Source organism: Micropterus salmoides, unplaced genomic scaffold (assembly GCF_014851395.1).
Source record: "Micropterus salmoides isolate LMB-PRFRI ecotype aquatic unplaced genomic scaffold, ASM1485139v1 Ms_hic_scaffold_22, whole genome shotgun sequence".
In the NCBI taxonomy this organism is placed as follows: domain Eukaryota; kingdom Metazoa; phylum Chordata; class Actinopteri; order Centrarchiformes; family Centrarchidae; genus Micropterus; species Micropterus salmoides.
In genome coordinates, this window is record NW_024041373.1 from 12,266,765 (window position 1) to 12,287,227 (window position 20,463).

The 20,463-nt window shown below is 39.2% G+C and overlaps 1 protein-coding gene and 1 long non-coding RNA gene across 2 annotated transcripts; both read left to right on the top strand.

Moving 5' to 3' along the window:
* Window positions 1-4,605: 4,605 nt before the first annotated feature.
* Window positions 4,606-8,000, top strand: LOC119917744. The gene is made up of 3 exons (XR_005447323.1): window positions 4,606-4,860; window positions 5,455-5,599; window positions 7,526-8,000. It is a non-coding gene; the product is annotated as an uncharacterized LOC119917744 (long non-coding RNA).
* Window positions 8,001-14,637: 6,637 nt separating this feature from the next.
* On the top strand, window positions 14,638-19,181 carry erlec1 (endoplasmic reticulum lectin 1). Its single transcript, XM_038737616.1, has 14 exons — window positions 14,638-14,968; window positions 15,148-15,252; window positions 16,023-16,103; window positions 16,313-16,390; window positions 16,489-16,552; window positions 16,663-16,712; window positions 16,826-17,049; window positions 17,251-17,392; window positions 17,485-17,649; window positions 17,736-17,795; window positions 18,042-18,166; window positions 18,261-18,338; window positions 18,438-18,513; window positions 19,074-19,181. Exons 1-14 carry the CDS (start codon window positions 14,828-14,830, stop codon window positions 19,143-19,145), a joined length of 1,461 nt encoding a protein of 486 aa, XP_038593544.1. The 5' UTR covers window positions 14,638-14,827; the 3' UTR covers window positions 19,146-19,181.
* Window positions 19,182-20,463: the final 1,282 nt, after the last annotated feature.

Consider the following 20,463-nt stretch of genomic DNA (forward strand, 5'->3'; position numbering starts at 1 on the left):
AAACAAACTCCATATAAAGATAAAAAACCAAAAAAAGTTTTATCTGCTGAAGCTTGTCAGGCCAAATGTGAAACGGATCAACATCGGCAGGGCTTTTGAATCATGGAGAAACCTCCGCTTTGTTTTAGGTATAAAAACCCAGAGTTGGCTTTCATCCTATTGGACAGGTAAGCTAACATTACTACAAAGCATGTAAAATATATTTTGATTTTGTGCTTCAGTTGGCTCAAGTTAGATAGCGTTAGCTTGCCGGCTAACGCCGAGTAGTTGCTAATGTTGTCCGGTGCAAAGTTATATCGCTTTCACATTACTAATCACCAACTAACGCAACCCATGTTACTTTCCTCTGTACCACTGTTATGTCAAAGTGTCAAAGCCTGCAAGAAATGATTTAATGGTAAAAAGCTAATGTGGATCGATTTGTATACTATCCCATAGTGATGCAGCCAGGAGCAGCCAGCTAACGCTACAGTAGCTCGGACCCACCGCTGTTTGCTGTGTAACGTTCAATTTAGATTTATTGCCTGTTACCGATACACAGGTACACGGCTTCTCCACCTCTCAGTCGCTGTAACTAACATGACCCACATAATATACAACCCAGAGGAAGAGCCATCCACTAACACTACAGTAAATTTACTTACTGCGGTCTAACTGTTATAAAGTGTGACACAGTCTCGTTATAATATTCAGTCCAGCCCACTAACAGTTTCTTTATTATCCAAAACATGTAGCTGTGCTGACATTGCTGAGCCTCCTGTGACAGATATGCAGATCGTAAAGACAGTTACTGAAAGCAGCAGGCAAGCTAACGATGTAGCATGTTGGATAAATGCAGTGTATCTTTATCATGTAACGAGCATGGATTAGTTCAACATCAAGCTGATAAAAATATTACTGTAACGTTGCAGTGGGAATTTACCTGAGTTTCCACCATGTTGTGTGAAGCTGGCTCCCTACCTGTCTATAGCCGCTCTCATTTTGCCTTTTTTTGGTAGTACTGTGCCAATATGCTGGTGTCTCACTGAGCTGAAAAAAAAAGACGAGGATGTTTTTCTCTTGTGTTATGTCCCCTTTAGTCAAGTGTTATAAATTGCATCCCTCTAGTACGAGCTATTATAAAGAGATTAAATTCCTGGCTCACTGCAGCCAGTTGCTGGACTGAGCAACTCGAGCTTCACTTTGATGGCAGCTATGAAAGTAGACTTGCAGGCAGCTTCTTCGTCCAAAGCTGCCAACTGTGAGCTAACTTAGCCAGCCTCAAGGCATGTGGCCCATCTTCTCAGACAATGATTGTCCTGTTCCATCCAGATTTAGTTAAAAAGTTACTACTTGTACCTCTTTGTTTTACTTTTGTGAATATTGTATCAACAATTTCAGTGGAACAATGCTTGGAACAAAGGCTTTGTCAAACGAAGCATAAATGCACAATGTATGTAGTCGAATAAACGTTTTTCATGCCCATGTTAAATTTTATTGACACAGTCAGAGGTTGTAATTTTTTGTATTGTAAATGTGTCCACATGTGTACATTTTCTGCATAACTGTACCTTACAGTCAAAAATGACAAAGAAATATGCATCTGCAAGGAGGCAGGGCCCAGTTTTATATAAATGGGGCCAAACCCATAAGAGCCTTCTTTTCACCATAGTAATTGTAGCTATAAGACACAATTTGCATCCCTTTCACCAAGTGTAAAGGAGACTTGTTCACTGGCTGAGAAGATGAGAAAGGCACAGTGCCACATGGCTTTCAATTGGCTAAGTGGAGAGTGTCAGACCACTGCAGCCTTGGAGGAGGCAGCTGTCTTCCAGTCACTCAGGGAACACAGGTTCCTTCCAGATGTTCAGGCGCTCAGGGCTCAGTCTGAATAAAAGAAATTTGAATATGAATTATACTGTAGTTGTTGGTTAATTTCAATGATTGTCGCATTGAAATTCAAGTATTTCCTTTCCATTTGAAATTGCTGTATTCATGAAATTCAAATTCAGTGACTCAGTGTAAGCTTGATAAATTCATATTTATGCAGTTCAAATTCAATCTTTGCTCACACTGATTTCTGCTCATTTTGAATAAAGTGTCAAATCATATCATCCAAGGAGGAGATTTTATGGCTGCTGTGCAGAGATTCATCTACAGACGCAGCACCAGTCAGGTTGCATACAGCATAAATGCAGCGCAATGCACCTGAGAATTTCGAAAAGCTAATAAAATTCAATTACAGCAAGTTATTCCATTCACTCTGTTTTCATACTGGATGTGTTCATATACCAGATAATTAATAAATCCATTCCATCTGACTTTCATACATTTTTATGTACAATTAGACTTTCTACAGAAGAAAATATGTCATATGTGAGGATATGTTGTGATTTCACTTTCAGGATTAAAGAATGGACAAAAGAAGAGAATCTGAAGACTATCTAGAACATTTATTGGTCGTGGCAAAGACATAATATCAAAATTACAAAGCAAATGAGAAAAGATCTTATTCTCTAATTTGAAAGGAAGGATTTTGTGTCAGGAGTTATGCTAGAACCCAGATGCAGACACGGAGACAAAGCAGCAGTTAAACAGTTTATTGACTGAGGCAGGGTGAGGTGGCAGGGAGTCTCATTCCAAGCAGTGGAGTATGAGGGCGGGCTGGCTGGCTGGAGTGTGGCTGGAAAGTTTGGATATCAGCTTTGAGGGACTTGGAACTGGCAGGCAGGCAGAGCAGGTGATCTGGAGACAGGCAGAGAGAAGTTAGTAAAAGCAAACTGGTTGCTAGATTAACAGGCTTAAGGCTAGATGCTAAGGTAAGACCTACAGTAAGCAATTTAACAATCCAGCAGGGAATGGAAGTCTGGTCTCTCCTTAAGAGGTAGGGATGGCTGATCAGGAACAGGTGCATGATTACCAGCAGGTGCAGCAAGTGCCAACTCAGGAACCCAGACACGCCCAGGATTAAAAAAACTGAGAGAAGAAAAAAACAGAACACACCAAGCATGCCTCACTCACCCAAAGGACAAAAACAAATCAAAACACACTCACTCAGTCCTAAACTCAGGTGAGAGATGCAGGGTTCATGACATTTTGTCTTTGAGTAGGAGGAAAGAAACAGTTTTACATTTAATATTTATTTACAGAAATCTGTTGCTGTATGTAATCAATCTGCAGTGTTCATGGCATGTTTTAATTTATATATTTGCACCTAAACACTCACCCTCAACCTGCATTTTACTTCATATTTTTCCCATAATGCTTTTCAAAAGCCTCCAGAAAGGGCACAAACTATATGGCATCAGGCCATAGATTACCTCTGTTGTAACAGTGATAGCAAAAACACATTGTAAGATAGCAAGAATTTTTCCTGTTTCCAATGAGACTCTGCTCAGAAATAAAACACATTATATTGTGGTTTATTGTTTGTGGCTATTGACTGCATCTCTTCCTCTTCATCAATGACTTGCTGCCTGCATGATTGCTGTTCATTGCAACAAATTGTGTTGAAAATGGGCATTTGTTCTTCCCTTTTACTCGGATTTTCAAACATGGCATTTAACATTTATGGTAGAAATTTTTTTAGTTTTTCATCTTCCCCTCCATTGTACATGGCCAGAATCTTATAAAATACAATTTAATAGCAAAACATACAGGGTACAGGGGTGCTTTAAAGACATTTTTGTTTTTTAATTTTATTCTCAGGTCAGAATTGCATGTAACAGCCTCTGTGGAATATAGTGTAACAATAGAAGGCTTTGTTTCAGTACATTTTATATTATACTGTATGTTTGGGTGATGAGTGAATCATGAGCTAAAAGTATCCGCTCAGCAGGTCATCTGTCAGGGTTGCTGACAGTACCAGCTGGCCCGTTCTGGTTGCCAGGGGTACAGGAAGGTTAGAGGGTGGGCCTCCTACAATCATGGTTCTCCTTTCTATATCAGGGGCTGGAAACACAGCCAAGCCTCAAGTTGTGGTGTGCTGTCCTCCAGAACAACAGCATAATTGATCCCCCGGCCCCCACCCCAAAAAACAAAGAATCAACAGAAGGAAAGGAGGAGCAGATTGCCTAGGCAGCCATTCATGTCCAGCACATTACTGCTGGTCCCGAGTTCAAACTGGGTCGAGGATGAAATAGCAGAATCACTGAGGCTACAAGATCAAAGGTGTGCAAGCGTCCGTATTAGCCAGTGAAGGTATTTTGTGGCAAAATGATTAAAGTGTGGGTTTGAAAGCCTCCTGGACATTACTGGCAGGGCAGAAGATGAGTGTGTTTATGGGTGTTACCTGATTGCTTACTTGTGAACATGTCCTCAAACAGTTCCTGATATCAGCATGTGTGACACAGCAGGACTAAACAAAGTTCACTGTTAAAGAGAGTGACAGGTCAAAGAGAAAAATAACTTTAATAAGATGAAGACACTTTACTTGCACTGCCACTTGACAAACAAGTCATTAAAAAACAAGTTACCACAATCTTTGAGATGTTGTAACGAGAAGAAGCTAAAATGTAACAAGGCATTTCTCTTCTCCAGGAAGAAATTATTAATCTGTTGTTGAGATGAATGTCGATTATTAAATTGAATTGGTTTAAATTTTTTCGTAGGTTAATTATTAAATTATTTCCTCGAATACCAATAGCGGCATTGATTGATTGATTAGGAGATCACCTGGCTGGGCAGTCCCGAGCTGAGAAGTTCAGGTGAGGTGAAGGTTCACAGAGGTGTTTCCGCTGCAGCCAGGTGGGAAAAGAAGCCAATTTAATGTGAATTAGGGCCGGGAAATGTGCTCAAGTTAGACAAAGAAGGAGAAGGAAACAAAGATTAACAGCGGATGGTGCATCAGTGTGCAGGAGATCTCAGAGACGCTATTGATATGTGAGTGATCGCTTTGTTTAAGTGTATTTGGATTTTTTTTTATGATTTGCATGCGGCAAGATATAACGGTTTGTTTAAAAATATGAGTGTGGCGCTTTTGAGATGGTGCTGTGCGCTTGTTTATTTTGTCTGCTTGGATTTAACAACATGGTTGATTAGTTTACGTGATTGTTTAATGTGCTTATTAGTCGTGAGTCATGATAGTGGATGATATTGTTTCTTTACGTTATTTCATCAGTCAAAGTGGAAATGTGAACATGATTCAATTAAGTCAGTAGTCGATATAATGGTTATAGCCTTGGAGACTCATGATTAACTGGTTTATTTAAGAGCTGTGGTTAAAGTTGAATTATTATTATTATTCGGATTAATCTTTTCTTAGATGAACTGCTTTATTTTTTTAGATGTGATTAATTTTATTTTTGATCAGGTGTTTAAAGTCACAAATGCTGACAGTGTATTATTGGAATATTATTTGAATAAGGTGCAGAAATGTAAAGAAATGTGGACTAATAGTTACACTTTGATAGTTTTTCACTGCATAGAAAGTAATACTGAGCTGATGTGTTCTGTTTTTTCTGGTTACATTTAAAGGTTATCAACAACTGATGGTTGTGGAAAACTAAATAAATTCAAAGGAAGAAGATTTTAAGGAGCTGAGTTGTCAAGTGTCATCTTCTAAAGCCTTTTTCGAGTCACTGAAGCCACACTCCAGTTAACTCGACATCTATTCTCAAAGGTTCCCTCTCTGTCAGTTCTTATTTCAGGTTTACTGTTTCTATTTTTGCAGTGGTGAATTAAACCATAGTAGTTAATCAAATGCAATCTAATTTTAATATACAGTTAAGCAATCACAACTTTAGTGTACTGTTTTCAATTTAGTCAAGAACTATTACAAGATTTCTGGGAATTTCATTTAAGCTAAATATTTTTTTGTTTGGTTTACATTTTTCATATATTTTACTATGATAGGCTTAACATTATATTCAAGAAATAGTTAATTTGGGAAACTTTCTCATTTGCTTTCTTTTTCGTAGTTGGATGACAAGATTGATACCACTCACATGTTTGTGTATTTAGTACAAAGCTGGAACCAGGAGGCCACTAACTAGCTTAGTTGGAAGCAGGAGGAAACGGCTAGACAGGCTCTCTGCAATGGAAAAATGTGTATATATACAAATACCAGCACCTCTAAAGCTCACAAATGTACATGTTATCTCATGGTTTCACTCATTTAACAGAACTCAATGTGTAAGCTACAACAATACATCCTCTGAATCTTCAAAAGTAAAGTTTGGTGTACCCCAGGGATCAGTCATTAGCCCTATTCTTTTTCTATTTACATGCTTCCCCTTGGCAGCGTCATCTGCAAATGTGTTAATTTTCATTGTTACGACGACGATATACATTATATAAATATGTGCCTGTAAAGCCAAATGACTTTTCCTGACTCCTAAATTTAGAAGCATTCCTATCAGAAATTTTTAAAAATTGATGGATGTGAACCTTTTGCTGCTAAATGATCTGTATAAGAAATTGAGTGTTAACACTGCATCACTGTAACACTGTATCATTTCTGAAAGCTTGACCATCAGAAAGCTTGGAGTGATTTTTGATTCTCGTCTGACATTCCAGTCCCACATCAAGGCTATCATGACAGCATTTTTTCACCTGAGTTACATTGTCAAATCCTAACCCTAACCCTTGCAAGGACTTACACCATCGTACCTATCTGAGCTAATTACACAATATACATCGGCACGCCCTCTTCACTCTCTCAATGCTGTTATCCACTTGTTTAACAAAAAAGCAGCTGGCTTATTTAAATCAAGACTGAAAACCTACCTGTATTCACTTCACTAACAGCCTCCCTAGAACTCTGTTGGTTCAGCACCTTTCAACATCCTTTTTAATTGATGTTTTTAAATGTGGTTGGTTTTATCATTTTGTTTGCTTACTGTATTACTGTTTTGAATTAAGCTGACATTTTCATCACAAATGTGCATGTTTATGTGAGCACATTCATCTGTGTAAGCAGGCCTATGGGCAACACATGAGAAAAATATAGTGAAGAATCTAATTAATTTCTCAGTGATATCCAAAAAGATTCCTTTCCTTACTTCAAAAATGAAATCTAATGTAATGAGCCTAGGAGGATAACCTAAAATCTCATCAAGTCAAAATTACATCTTAAAAGCAGAAGTCACAGCCAAATCCAACACCTTGATGGAGGGCATGATTAAGTGTGTCAAGTAAGGCTCTAATTTTTCAAGATAATTACCTGCCGTGAGACATTTTCTGGAAGATTTTTAGGGCTGACAATTATCTTTGCGATGTGATGACTCCCTTCATTAGCTTTAGTATCTGAGGATAATTTTCAGAAAAAGAATAATCATGTCAAGCACTTTCTAGGTAAAACCCCCAGAAAGTGAAATGGGTGAGCTGATCAGGGAGGCTGGAGTTTATTTTGGCAGCATACCTCTGCATCCCAGCAGCGCTGAGGGTGAGAAGCCAAGCAGTCAGCTGTGAGGGGAGAACTAGAACTAGGGAAAAACTGTGGATGCATCATTCATTTATCCCGGTTTACAATGTGGCAGAGACTTCAAAGCTTGCTTTTTGGTTTCTCTCTGTATGTGTCCTCTGTCTTCCCTCTGGTCCTGACCAGCCTGGCCTTTTGCACGTGGAGGCAGGTGGAGTAGCAGGTCAGGATGGAAAGAGAAAGCAGCATGGATCCTGCCAGTCACACAGGGCCCAGAAGACTGAGTGGCCAGGTCCTGCAGGACCAACTGGCAGATGGCTGCCTCCGGATAATGACCAGGTGACATCTGTAGAGTGAACAAGCTATCAGGCTAACAGACTCACCTTGACCCACCAGGGAAGCCAAGCTGCCCATTCTCAACCTCCTTCTCCTCCTCCTGCAATCCCCTCAGGTTACACCCACAAATCGAGAAGTATAACAGAAGTTTATTGATTCACTAAGTTTCTCAACTCACTGGAAAAAAGAGGTGTGAGAATGTCCTGAAAAAAACATTAACAGATTTTATGTGGGTGTTTGAATTGAATTTTCTTTTATTCACCAGAGATTCAGTCGCTTCCTCTATCAATGCCAAAGTACTAGAAGTAAATTTGTCTCCAAACCATTCTTTTTTTTTTTTTTTTTTTTTTTCGTGTGTGTGTGTGTGTGTGTGTTCCTGATCAGCCATCCCTACCTCTTAAGGAGAGACCAGACTTCCATTCCCTGCTGGATTGTTAAATTGCTTACTGTAGGTCTTACCTTAGCATCTAGCCTTAAAACTCCCAAGTCATCAAATTATTGTCAGACAAAGCAGACTTGTGCGAGCTGAATGTCTTCAGGTTGCGAGAATATGGTCGTCATTTTTTTTTTATTTATTATTTTACTCACAATGTTGCTATTGACAAGTGATTTTGAAAATGATTTTGTGCCTTGTCTAAAGGCTCTAACTCATACACACTGACAATGTGATGCTGTGCACATAGGTCATGTTTTGACAGCACTGAGATCATGAAAAGGTCAGATTCCTCGTGCCATTTGGAAAAGAGGCAGTGTGATCCAAACCTGCCAATATAATTTCAGCATTTCTTTTTCATCTGAGTGTTTACACCATATATTGTTTACTAAATAGTTTACCGTGGCTGTATGACTGCTATCAAACTTGGAGAAACTTTGAGGCTGAAAAGAAAAAGGTGTGGTGTTGAATGAAAATGAATTGAAAATAGCATTGCAGCTGCAAAACTTGTGCACACTAAGTGAAAATGAAACACGCAGTTTCTGTGTATTGTGTTCTGGCATTGAACAGAAAGTCAGTTAGAAAGTAAGCAAGTAAACATTGCATATGGTGTGAGAGAGGGAGGTGATTCATCATAGGGGTTTTGGGCCCCTGGGGAGAGACTCTGAATAATTTACATACTAAAAGGCACTATGCAAGACTGTACAATCCTGGTATTTTGACTTTTATAAAGCCAAATACACCTGGATGAATCAGATAACATAGAGAATAATGTGTATTATGGACATTTTGACAAGTAGCAATTTTTAATTAATTTGAGTCACTCTCTTAACTTGCTGTGGATTTAAAGAACATTAGAACAAAGTGTAACAGAGAAAAGTGCTCTGCATACTAAGCACAATGATCACTTACATTATTTTGTGACATGCATACAAAAACATAAGGTGCATTAACTGTGAAACCCTCTGAAAGAGCGAATAATAATATCAACTGGACTTCATCGAGACTTAAATTTAACTTCATCAGTGTAGTGCCTCATGCGCTCAGTATTACATGGGAATGCTTTGAGCCAGTACTCCTGATCAACACATTTTACTGCTGTATTTACACATTGGAAAACATTTGTAGCACCTGCGCTGGCTTTCAATGAAATGATGCTTGCATTTGTACATTTTAAGTGTTATGTTACATTATTTTAATATATATAATTTTTTAGGGTTAGGTCAGACAATAAGATTGTGCTGCATTAGCTGATTGGCGTCAGCTGTTTCATTCATCAGATGTTTGGGTTTCAGCTGCTAGGTTATGTTATGTTCAAACTTGTTTTATGGCTGCTATGATCTTGAAATACTTTGCTATCTTTAAGTATGAAATACACATGCTGATGGTCAAATTCTTGCCTTCACTTGCTTTCTCTCAGTTGTCGTCCACTAGTCTGGTGTAGTGAATGCTTTACACATCAGCGAAGTGGCAGACAGTGTACTCATACATAAAATGGAAGAAGCCATCATCTTTCACATATCTCAGCCAATTAAACCCATCTGTGGTCCAAATTGGTGCCAAAGAGACGTTGTGACTGCATTCAAATGATGATGGATTATGTAGGGTTTCTTTGCATCAATAACACCAGCGCAGCCAATAGAATATAAATGACTCAGTAAATGCGGTACATAATGTACTTCTCATCAGCAGGATAAAGAATTGTTTTAAGACAGGAATGTATTTATTTGCTCTGTCAATAGCTCATGCTGTGGGTAGCTAAAGAAAGGGATCTTTCTTAGATATCATTAAGAGGAAACAGTAAAAGATACAGGATATTGTATTCAATATTGTATAGGTGTTTGTTTGGAGCCAAAAAAGATGGATCATTATGTTAGATTATGATTCAGGAATTGTTTGTCAGCAAATACCAACATGTGTTACAGAGTAGTAGTTGAACCTAATGTTTTGTTTTTTTAAGATTCCAATCAATATTAGCAGGATGTAGCATAATCATTTTCAGTTACCTGGCTTACTTTCTAATCCTGTTCAGATTTCCCTGCATGTCCAGCTGCTGAAGTGCTGATATTGATCAAATATCCACAGAATCTCATTTTCCATTCTCCATCCGGTCCAACGAGAGCTCTGCTCCTTACCTTGCAGTATTTTTGCAGATCACTCTCAAACTGTGAAGAAACACTAAATGACTTTCACTCTCAAAGTCTCCCTAGCTTCGCTAAGCTCTTCTAGCTTATGCACACTGCTTAGGATGCTTTTTCTGGTCGTTAACCCACTTTCTGTTCTTGCTTATAGACAAAACGTTCTTCTGGGGTTTCATTGACTTTTGTATTCAAGCCTAGCCTCTACCAAGACTCTCTGAAATGACTTGAAGCTCAGACAATGCAAACTGTATTTATGTAAACATCCACGGTCACCTTTGGGAATGGTCATGGGGTGCTTCAGATGTGATGGAACTGTAAGCTATGAGCTTTTCAGTACAAAATATTGCATCCAAATAAGCAAGACCAAGTTTGTACTCGTGAAGATCAACACACGAACACCCAAACATGTACTGTAGAAGTATCATAACCTAAACATTTTATTTCTATAAAACGTTAGCTACAAGTTTCTACTGTATAAAGTTAGGCATGGGTTCTATGCCATTATGATGCATTCAAGGACTCAGGGATGTTCTGTCTTTGCTGACCCCCCCTGAAATTATCATTTAATAGCTAAGTCTCAATCACTGGCAAATAGCAAGAACCAGCTCTGTGACTATCTGGACCCTATCCAGATCCATCCAAACAAAAATACTCTCTCATTAGCTTCTCTGCAGGGATGTGGAGATCCGCACTCTGATTCACTGGCATGGTTGAATCCCATTCCTTCCATGTTTCAACCGACTTTTTTGCTTCTTTGCATCATTTATTCAAGCAGTACCCCCCTTACAAAACTTGTTTAGCCTATAATGTAGCTTTTTACACTGACTAAAAGACAACAGGTGCGTGAGTGACAACTGTGTAAAGGCAGAACAGACATGTTCAAGCATGCTTTTAAATGCATATCAGGACACCAACACTTCAGTCCTTAAGCTGGTAACACACCTACCAATGTGTGGAAGATTATTCAAAACGGTTTAACGGTTTGAGCCATTTGGTGTTTTCATCACTCCAACAAAATCAGAACACAAATGGAGTCTGTGTGATTTCGGCAGCAGGTGAAAAATGCATGATGTAATGTTAATAAGCTTGACAAGTGTGCAGCATTAATGGGAGCACTACAATGAAACATAATTGATTAATTAGACATGCTGTATGGACTCTGTGTCTGAAAGGAAATGTTATAAAAAAAACACTTTAAGCAAGGAAAACCTATGTACATTACAAAAGTACAACATGTAGAAATGCTTTACCCAAATCAATTCTGAATGTCATTAAGACAGTCTGGCAAGAAAGACTATATTGATCCGACATCTGACATACTCTACGTGTATTTTTAGGTGACAGCTCAGGAGATATCTTAATCTCGCTCGAGACCTTCAAATGTCAAGATTCATTTCTCTCTGCTCCCTTTGGAATGATGTTATTATGGTTGGGGAGATGACAGTTGTATCAATTATGCATAAGGTGAGAGTGTGTGGAAGGTATCTATGCAAATCAAGTTCATCCCGTGAATGGCAGTGAAATAAATGAAAATGCTCATTTCCAAATGGTGAGTTCAGTTGAGTTCCAACCAGTCAGGCTCCGGAAAAGTCTGAACAGCCACAGAGAAAGAGACACTAAAGAAGTTCTGACTCACTTTGACTGGTTGTATCTCAAATACCAATTATTTTCAGGTCAGATTGAACTGTGCTCTGTATGGCAACTGTACATGTTTTAAAATCTGTGAAAAATCACTTTAGAGGAATAGTTCTATATTTTGGGAAATACACTTGCCCGTTGTCTTGTTGAAAGTTTGAGGAGGTCGATACCTCTCTGTCTGTGTGGTAAATATGTAGCTGGAGCCTGTTGTCTGTTAGCTTAGATTAGCAAAAACAGGGGGAAACAGCTAGCAGAGAGAGAGAGAGAGAGAGAGAGATTTAATTTGTAAAACAACCAAAGTGTAAAAGCAACTATTTGCAGTGTAATGGTGCCAGACTAGCTGTTTCCCCCTGTTTCTAGTCTTTATGCTAAGCCAGGTTAATCGGCTGCTGGCAATAGATTCATATTTATCATACAGACATCAAAGTAGCATCAATCTTCTCAAGAAAATGAAAGTGCCTATTTTCCAAAATGTTGAACTATTGCTTTAAAGCTGGGATAGGTAATATAGCATTTTTTGTTATAATTCTTGCAATTCTCGTTATATCCTGAAAATCTTGACTCATGGTCCAGTCACTAGCTTTTCTAGAGCTTTCAAAAGTCATTCTCAGCAGATGCAGTTTGCCCAGTAATTATTGCAACAGACGAGAAGAACTGTCGAAAGCTCCCGAAGAAGCTAACAAGTTTTTTTTCCCCCAAGGCCAACAATGGGTTTTTTTCCCACTAACTTAAACATTTCTGGTTTTAAACACACTGTCTCAGATGAATACAATCACTCCCACCTATGTTGTATATCAGGTAAACAAGAAACCAGAACAGAAAAGAAAAGAAAAAAAACTGTTAGAATTCATTACAATTTGATGGAAAAATAACAGTTACCATGGAAACAAAATGTAGCTTGTCTCGCTGTTTAATCTTTCTTATTTATCTTCTTACTTATTTTATCGAATCAATCTCACAAACAGTACATACTAAATGCACACAGGCAGGCAAGTGTACACGTACATATTCATGTATCCATATGTAGTGCATTAGAGACAGGTGTGAGCAGCAGCTGTATGTAGAGGGTGACTGGTGTAGTGGGATGTTCTCTTGCTTGTATTCTTCCCTGTTCCTCCATATCCCTTTCTCCTCCTAATCCTCTCACTCTTTGTCTCAAAATCTCTGTTATAAGCTGTTCCTTTCTCCAGGCTACTGTGCTGCACATTCTCATATCAACAGCTCCACCAACAGGTGGAAAAAAGTCCATCTCAGGTTTACACTTTGTGTTTACATCAGTCCAAGGAGCTGACATCCCCCCCGACAGTGAAATGCAGCACCACATATTTTCAAGGTCTATGTTTTAGATTTCCTGTTGACTGAGAGCTGTTTCCATGTGAACTGTTGAGGTAGAGGAGATTATTTTCTGTCATTCTACACACAGCAGTGCTGAATCAACAGAGTTACAGAATAAAAGACTAGACGCTGCATGTTGGCACAGAGGTGCTCTCGTCATTGCTTGTTAGTCAACCAAAGTAATATCCAGAAAATGCTCAGTAAATCAGCTTCTCAAAAGCATCTAATATACTTTGTGTCTTAATACTGCCTTTCATTTTCATTTCTACGTTTGAAACAGCCTAAAACACCTAATCTAAGTATTGAGCACACACAAAGACACAATGAAACTTCCAAATCCATCCACTGGGAGGCAGAGGTGAGACAACCTTTCTGTTATTTTGTGCCTACATGATCTGGAAACCTCTCTCAAGCATTTCATCTGAAAAGGAGCCAAATGCTTCAGGCGAGATGTGGTCTGTGTTCAATAACAGCTTTATGAGCACTGTTCTCAGCATATGAGGATGTGGTAAAGTTTAGCAAGGCAAAGGGGAAATTGTGTTTCACCCGTGAAAACAGTAAATTTGCTTCTCAAAAGAGCTCTGAAGTATGTACAGTATCAACCTTTTTTATTAGTCACATAGAGTAAGACATGATGATGACCTTTTGCAAAGAAGTCAGATGCCATTCATTGCTTCCATCTAAATCCAGTTGCCTTGATATGTATTTTCAGATAGATGGTAGCTCTCTTCACTTTCACCAGCATCATTTAGATCATACAGTTAGAAATTAAAAAGAAAAATTTAGCTGTTTTACCTTCATGGCTTGTAAAATGTTGAATGATGTGTCATTCAAACTTCACACAGATTTTAACACTGACTTGCAATTGATACAAGTAATATTATACTTTATTTACTTTGTCATTGGATTCAATGCTTTATGGATGAAAAAAACATGATTTCACAAATTATGATATGTTTTGTATTTTTAGGACATTTTGATATCTTCACTAGAATTAAAACTACAGTTCTGTGAATTTGAACAATGCTTTGCTATGTAGCAGACTTTGTAGCACTGCTTTGCAATGACTGGCTGTTAAAATACAACAGCTGTAACAAAATGAAATGTCAGTGATATTGAAAAGATATTGGATATTGCAAGTAGTAGAACTTTATTGATCCACTAAGTTTCTCAACTCACAGTAAAATGTAGGCATCAAATAAATATTTATAAGTTGAACAATCATTTTATTTAATTTATAGAGTGAATGTAATATTTGTGTGTGTATTAAAATTGTTGTTGTTAAAACGTTGGTCTTAGTTCTGCTCCCATAACTTTTTTTTCGCTCCCCAGGTGTCAAACTCTCATGTCGCCACTAGAGGGCGCTCATGTTTTTTCAGCTCGACCAACTGGCGGAACACGACGTGGCAAGTATACAGTTCACATCCGGTATTTTGTGCTGTATTGACATCTTCCCCGTACAGTCAGATATTACGTCTGTCAAACCGGACTTCCTCGGCCTTTGCAACACCATTTCAACACGAATTCATCACTCAGTCCGGTATTAGTGTGAGGTAGGCAGGCTGAGGGAGCGGGCTGTAGGAGCTCAGCAGCCGGACAGGAGATATGACGGCTGGGGTGCTGATAGTGTTTCTTGGGGGCTTGCTGGAGGTCTGCAGCGGCGTCTCGGCAAACAGAGGAGGGTATCCCTCCTTTACAGACGAAATACCTTTCAAAATCACCTGGCCAGGCGCTGAATTGACGCTGGTAAGCTTCCTCCTTTAGTAACACCGCCTTTTAGGTGAACTAATGCACTGTTGAACGTTGGGGAGATGTTACTGCGTGACGTTAGCTGCTAACGTTTCTATGCTCAGTTTCTTCTTTCTTTCATAACAGACGTTACAGTTGTTAAAGTAAGTTAACGCACGTTTGTCTGTGCATTTCAGCCAACTTCAGGAGTACTTTACAAGGAAGATGACTTTGTCATCATGACAACAACAGAGAAGGAGAAGTATAAATGTCTCCTGCCTTCCCTGACAGCTGGAGAGGAGGTAATCAGGATTTACAATTGAGGAGGACTTAACATACACTTCATCGAGGTAGTCATGAAAAGTGTTTTACTGCTTCCATAGAAAATATTTATAAACACATTAAAGGCATGATGACACACGTTATCATATCGGCAAACCAGCTTCATTCCACTGGGCTAATGCAAGGCTGTTAAATTCTCCTTGGTTGACATGTACATTTCAATAAATGTCATGTCATGTTAAAAGATTAGGAGATACAACTCTGCTCTTTCATTCTTCACACATTTCTGAGACACGTGCAGAGACTGTGTACCATCTTCAATTGTATAAGACTGGCTTATATCTTTCAATTTTTGTAGCTTCATTCTGTGTCACATTGTAGTTTTGGCCGACATTCATATCTGTTACAGTAAGGTTGTATTCGAAAATGGCTCATAAGGGATGTAAAAACATTGTTGTTAATATTGTTGTGATAGCAGTGTTATCATAAAAAAACAACAACATTGGGGCAAGCAACAAGGTTTTAAACTAGTCCCCAGTTTGACTATATTATCCACATCGTGCAAATATAGCAGGGAGGCCTTCCATGATTTGGCCCTCTTTCCCCATAAGAATAGCTTTGCTGTGGATGGCAATCACTATTCAATTCAGTTGAATTACATGATGCTAATCTATGTGGTGCTATTTTTTTATTTTTTTTTTATTGCTCTTGAGTTTACTGACCCAGCTCCTTACGCTGCCTTATCTCTCTCACCCTTCTTGCATATGTTTGCCGACTTTTGTCGTCTCAGGATGATGATAAGGAGTACAGTGGGCTCAGTCCGGCGGAACTGCTGGAGCCACTATTCAAACGAAGCAGCTGCTCCTACAGGGTGAGACTTCTCACGTTTCATTTTCATCTCATTTCCCTAATTCTCCTCAGCGCAGGGGCTGAAACTGCATTCAGCTGGCATTCACGCTACGTTGGTGGAGCATAACAAAAAGCTCTTTGTTATTTTTCTGCTGAAGTGCTGAGGTTGTTTGGTGAATTGAAGACTTAAAGCATAACTCTAAACTTGTTCGTGGCTTGCCAACATTGCAGATTGAGTCATACTGGACATATGAAGTATGCCATGGAAAGCATATACGACAGTATCATGAAGAGAAGGACACTGGTCAGGTCAGTGTTCTGAGTGGGTAGAATCATTTTTAGATGACATGAATGAGAAGCCAGCACTCAGTGCGGTATGTACTGAAGGTTATCGTGTCTTTCCACAGAAAGTTAGTGTTCAAGAGTACTTCCTGGGGAATATGGCACAGAAGAGTCAGTCGACAGAGACAGGTGAGTTTCTCTGGGAATGTAATTTTGTTCATATTATTTTGAATATTTTATTGATTGTATTAGTCTTTTCCTTGTTGTGCGAAAGCTAGGATTTTTTTCATTTTTTTCAGATAAAGAAGAAGAAGAGACAGAAAATGTCAAATCAGCAACTGAAACAGAAGTAAGTATAATACCGTAACTTTAGTGACCAACCAAATTTTCAAAACTGGTTGTCAAATTATCATGTTCGTAATCTTTTTTTCTGCTTCCTTCCCTCTTTCCTTTGGTGTCAAGGTGCCAACTAAGAATATAGAAGGTCAGCTGACTCCCTACTTTTCGTTTGAGATGGGGAATGGGACCCCTTGTGTGCTGAAACAGAACGAGGCTCGCTCCACGTCTGTGCTGTACGTCTGTCATCCAGAGGCCAAGCACGAGATCTTGTCCGTCGCTGAGGTCACTACCTGTGAATATGAGGTGGTGGTTTTGACACCGCTGCTTTGTGCACACCCAAAATACAGGTAGATCTGTCAAAATGACTACATTTGAAAATTCTGTTCACAGCAGTACGCCTAAGTAGTAGAAATATGTTGACCATTCTGAAATGCTGTTTTAAGTCATTAGTCATTTCTGTTTCAGAGTTCAACTGAAATGCATTTTCCCGCAGCTGAGATTCCTGCTTACATCTAACCATTTCCGAACTTGACATATATTCCTTGCAGGTTTAAGTCCTCTCCGGTGAACGCCATCTTCTGCCAGGCTCTGGCAGGCTCCCCTCTACAGCCTCAGCGGCTCACCCAATTGGACAAGGAGCAAGAAGAGCAGCTTAAACCACTTTTCAGCCCCACCTCCGAGACCAGAGAGGTGAGACATGCACAGAAATGACAGGGGGGGGTAAAATGGGTACTGCATGTACCGACAACCCCTGGCTCAATTATATCTGTGACATGCTACAGGAGGAGGCATCAGCACCAGTGAGAGAGGAGTCCTTCACCTCCACCCATAAACCTATAACTGTTGGAGGGCAGTCTCAGGTCACTGTCGGCACCACTCACATCTCTCGTTTGACAGATGACCAGCTAATCAAGGAGTTCCTCAGTGGCTCGTACTGTCTGCATGGGGTGAGTTATGTTTTCTATTATAGCACCTGGCTAGTGTTTAATAAGGTATTTGGTGACATATAATCATCCTACTTTGTGTGTTTCAGGGGGTAGGGTGGTGGAAATATGAATTCTGCTATGGAAAGCATGTCCATCAGTACCATGAGGTAAGGATCCCTCCTTGTGTGAGTGTCTCTCACTTATTTCTAGTATCAGCTTAAGCTGTTGAACTTATTATTTTTCCGATTTATGGAAGCTCGAACTGGGGAACCTTTGCTTGAGAAATGAGTGATATGATAATCATATTCATCGAGTAATTGTTTCAGCTTGGAAAATTGTATTTGTGTATGTAAGATTGTTGGGTACGTTAGATTGCATTTTGACAGTGATGAAAATGTTCTTTGGTGCCCAAGGAAAAAGAGCAGGGGAAGAACATTGTGGTGGTCGGGAGCTGGAACGGAGAGGAGCATATTAACTGGGCCAAGAAGAACGTTGCCCGATCATACCAGCTCAAAGACGATGGAGTGCAGAAAGTCAAGTAGGCCATTCATATTTTTTTTTACCCTAACCTGGACACAAATTAAACTGAGAGTATTGTTGATTTTTCTCGCTTTATATTTCCTCTATGATAGGTTGGTTTCCCACTTTTATGGCCACGGTGATGTGTGTGATCTGACAGGGAAGCCCAGGCAGGTCATTGTCAAGCTCAAGTGAGTGAACATGGGGGTGTGTGGTGGTGGACTGGTTCAGTGTGACTGCCTGATGTTTCCCGGTTGATTCGCTCATCTCAATTCTCTTATTTCCGTCAGATGTAAGGAGTCTGAGTCTCCCCATGCTGTCACTGTCTACATGCTGGAGCCTCAGACTTGCCAGTACATCCTGGGGGTAAGTTCACTTCAGTTCACCAGTGAGTCACAGTCACTGGAAGAAAAAAAAAAAACATGCTTAGAAGTGGATTTCAGGTTGAAGCTTAGTTATAGTGCTAACCCATGCTTACATTTTGAGAGCTGAATAAAAAGAAAGTGCTATTTCAAATGGTAACATATGTATTACTAATTTACATCTAGTTCGGGGGGGTTCACATGACATAGGGGACAAACGTGGAGAAGTTAAGTTGAATTAGTATTTATTAGTACCACTGGCTGTCTTCCTGCATTAGTCAAAATGTCTAACTTGAAGGTCTAGTAATGTGTGAGCAGGAAAAAGAAAAATGTAAAAATTTTCTGGTTTCAGTATTCTTCTATTACAGTAAAGTGAATATCTTTGGGTTGTGTAAAAAATAAGACAAGGACGGCTTTAGGAAACCATGATCGACATTGGCAATTTTATAAAATTTTCTGACACTTTATGGGCAATACAACTAATCGATTAATAAAGGAAAATAACTGACAATGAAGTAATCGTTAGTTGTAGCCCTAATTGACATCTGTTTTTTCCTCCCCTAGGTTGAGTCTCCGGTTATATGCAGGATTCTTGACACTGCTGATGAATATGGACTCCTGTCAATCTCCAGCTAAACTGACAAAGATCACATGACAGCAACAGCGCGTGAACAGCGCGTGAAGGACAAGAAGAGGACAGGCAGTAAGAGGTGCACTGGAAAAGAGAGGACACATCAAAAGAGAAACAGAGATGCCCATAACACTGCTAAAAGCCAAAATCGATGTTAAACTGAGGTTAAAGCTGATCCTGAGGCTGGACTTCATGTAGCCTAGGAGCACAGCCCCAGCCCCGATCTGTGCAATGGGCAATTACTACATCACAACGTAAACCAGCAAGCTAGCTCCGAGTTTGTCAAATGTGGCCGATGCCTCTCTCCACAAGACAGTGGATGTATTGCCTGTATGTCATATCTATGCTTCACTTTGTGTTGGTTATTTGCAAGAAAAGGAGTAAGGAATCAGGGGATTTGTTATCAGCAGGGGAATCAACAACATTGATGGTGGTTTTATTGTCTTTAAGGTCTGTAATTTTGTGTGCGAGTGTGTGATATGAAATGAAATGATAAGCTACTTGACTGTGGCACTTGTAGACTTGGGGGAGGGAGCAAGTCTGAATTTTTTTTGCAGCAGTGAGAATGTGTGCTGTGTTAGTTTGCTGAATGATTGAGTGTAACTTATGCATTCGGGGATGCTGTGGAATAGCAACAAAGAGTGTGAGTGGTTGATTAAAATTTCATATAAGTTTGGCATGTACAGAATGTTTTAAGGGTACCTATAAGCGGTATTCTGTGGTTTTATGAAGATACACACTGGGATCCTGGTCACTGCTTTATCAAAGGGGCTAAAAACAACCCTGATGCATTTGCAGCAAAGAATAAAATTTAAAAATGAGACCTCATTTATAGTGTTGCATGAACACACAGGGGAAATCAAAAACATTTGGACTTGACTGAGATGTAAAGAAATCATGGCAACGAATGTCTCTGCTTAATAATTATAGGAATATCAGTTAGTTGTCATCACCTTGAAAAACCAATACAAATTAAATTTTGTGTTTTTCTGTTATTCATTAAGTGATTAAAACATGGCATCTGTCTTACATTTCCTTCCTGGAAAGAAGGTGAAGTATGTTTATCTAGGGCTGGGCAATGCAACCAAAAATATTGCGATAAAAGATTTCACATCATTCAGCGTCTATAATTATCATGATAAATATCAAATCAGTATTTCTTTCAAGTTTAAAGGCTGGTCTTGTCTTTGCTCCTTAGTGTAAGTTGAAGTAAACCAGATGGTTAATTGTGTTTTTTTTTGGTCAGCACATGACAAGCATTTGATGCCAAACAGTGGGTCACTTAACAAATCTAAGGGTAGAACATTCAAAACAATTACGATA

Excerpts from the sequence above, each read along its gene's own strand:
- erlec1 (XM_038737616.1), top strand. The coding sequence starts at position 14,828 with ATGACGGCTGGGGTGCTGATAGTGTTTCTTGGGGGCTTGCTGGAGGTC. Across the intron at positions 17,393-17,484 it reads CCACCTCCGAGACCAGAGAG|GAGGAGGCATCAGCACCAGT; the intron begins GTGAGACATGCA and ends GACATGCTACAG. Across the intron at positions 18,514-19,073 it reads CTTGCCAGTACATCCTGGGG|GTTGAGTCTCCGGTTATATG; the intron begins GTAAGTTCACTT and ends TTCCTCCCCTAG.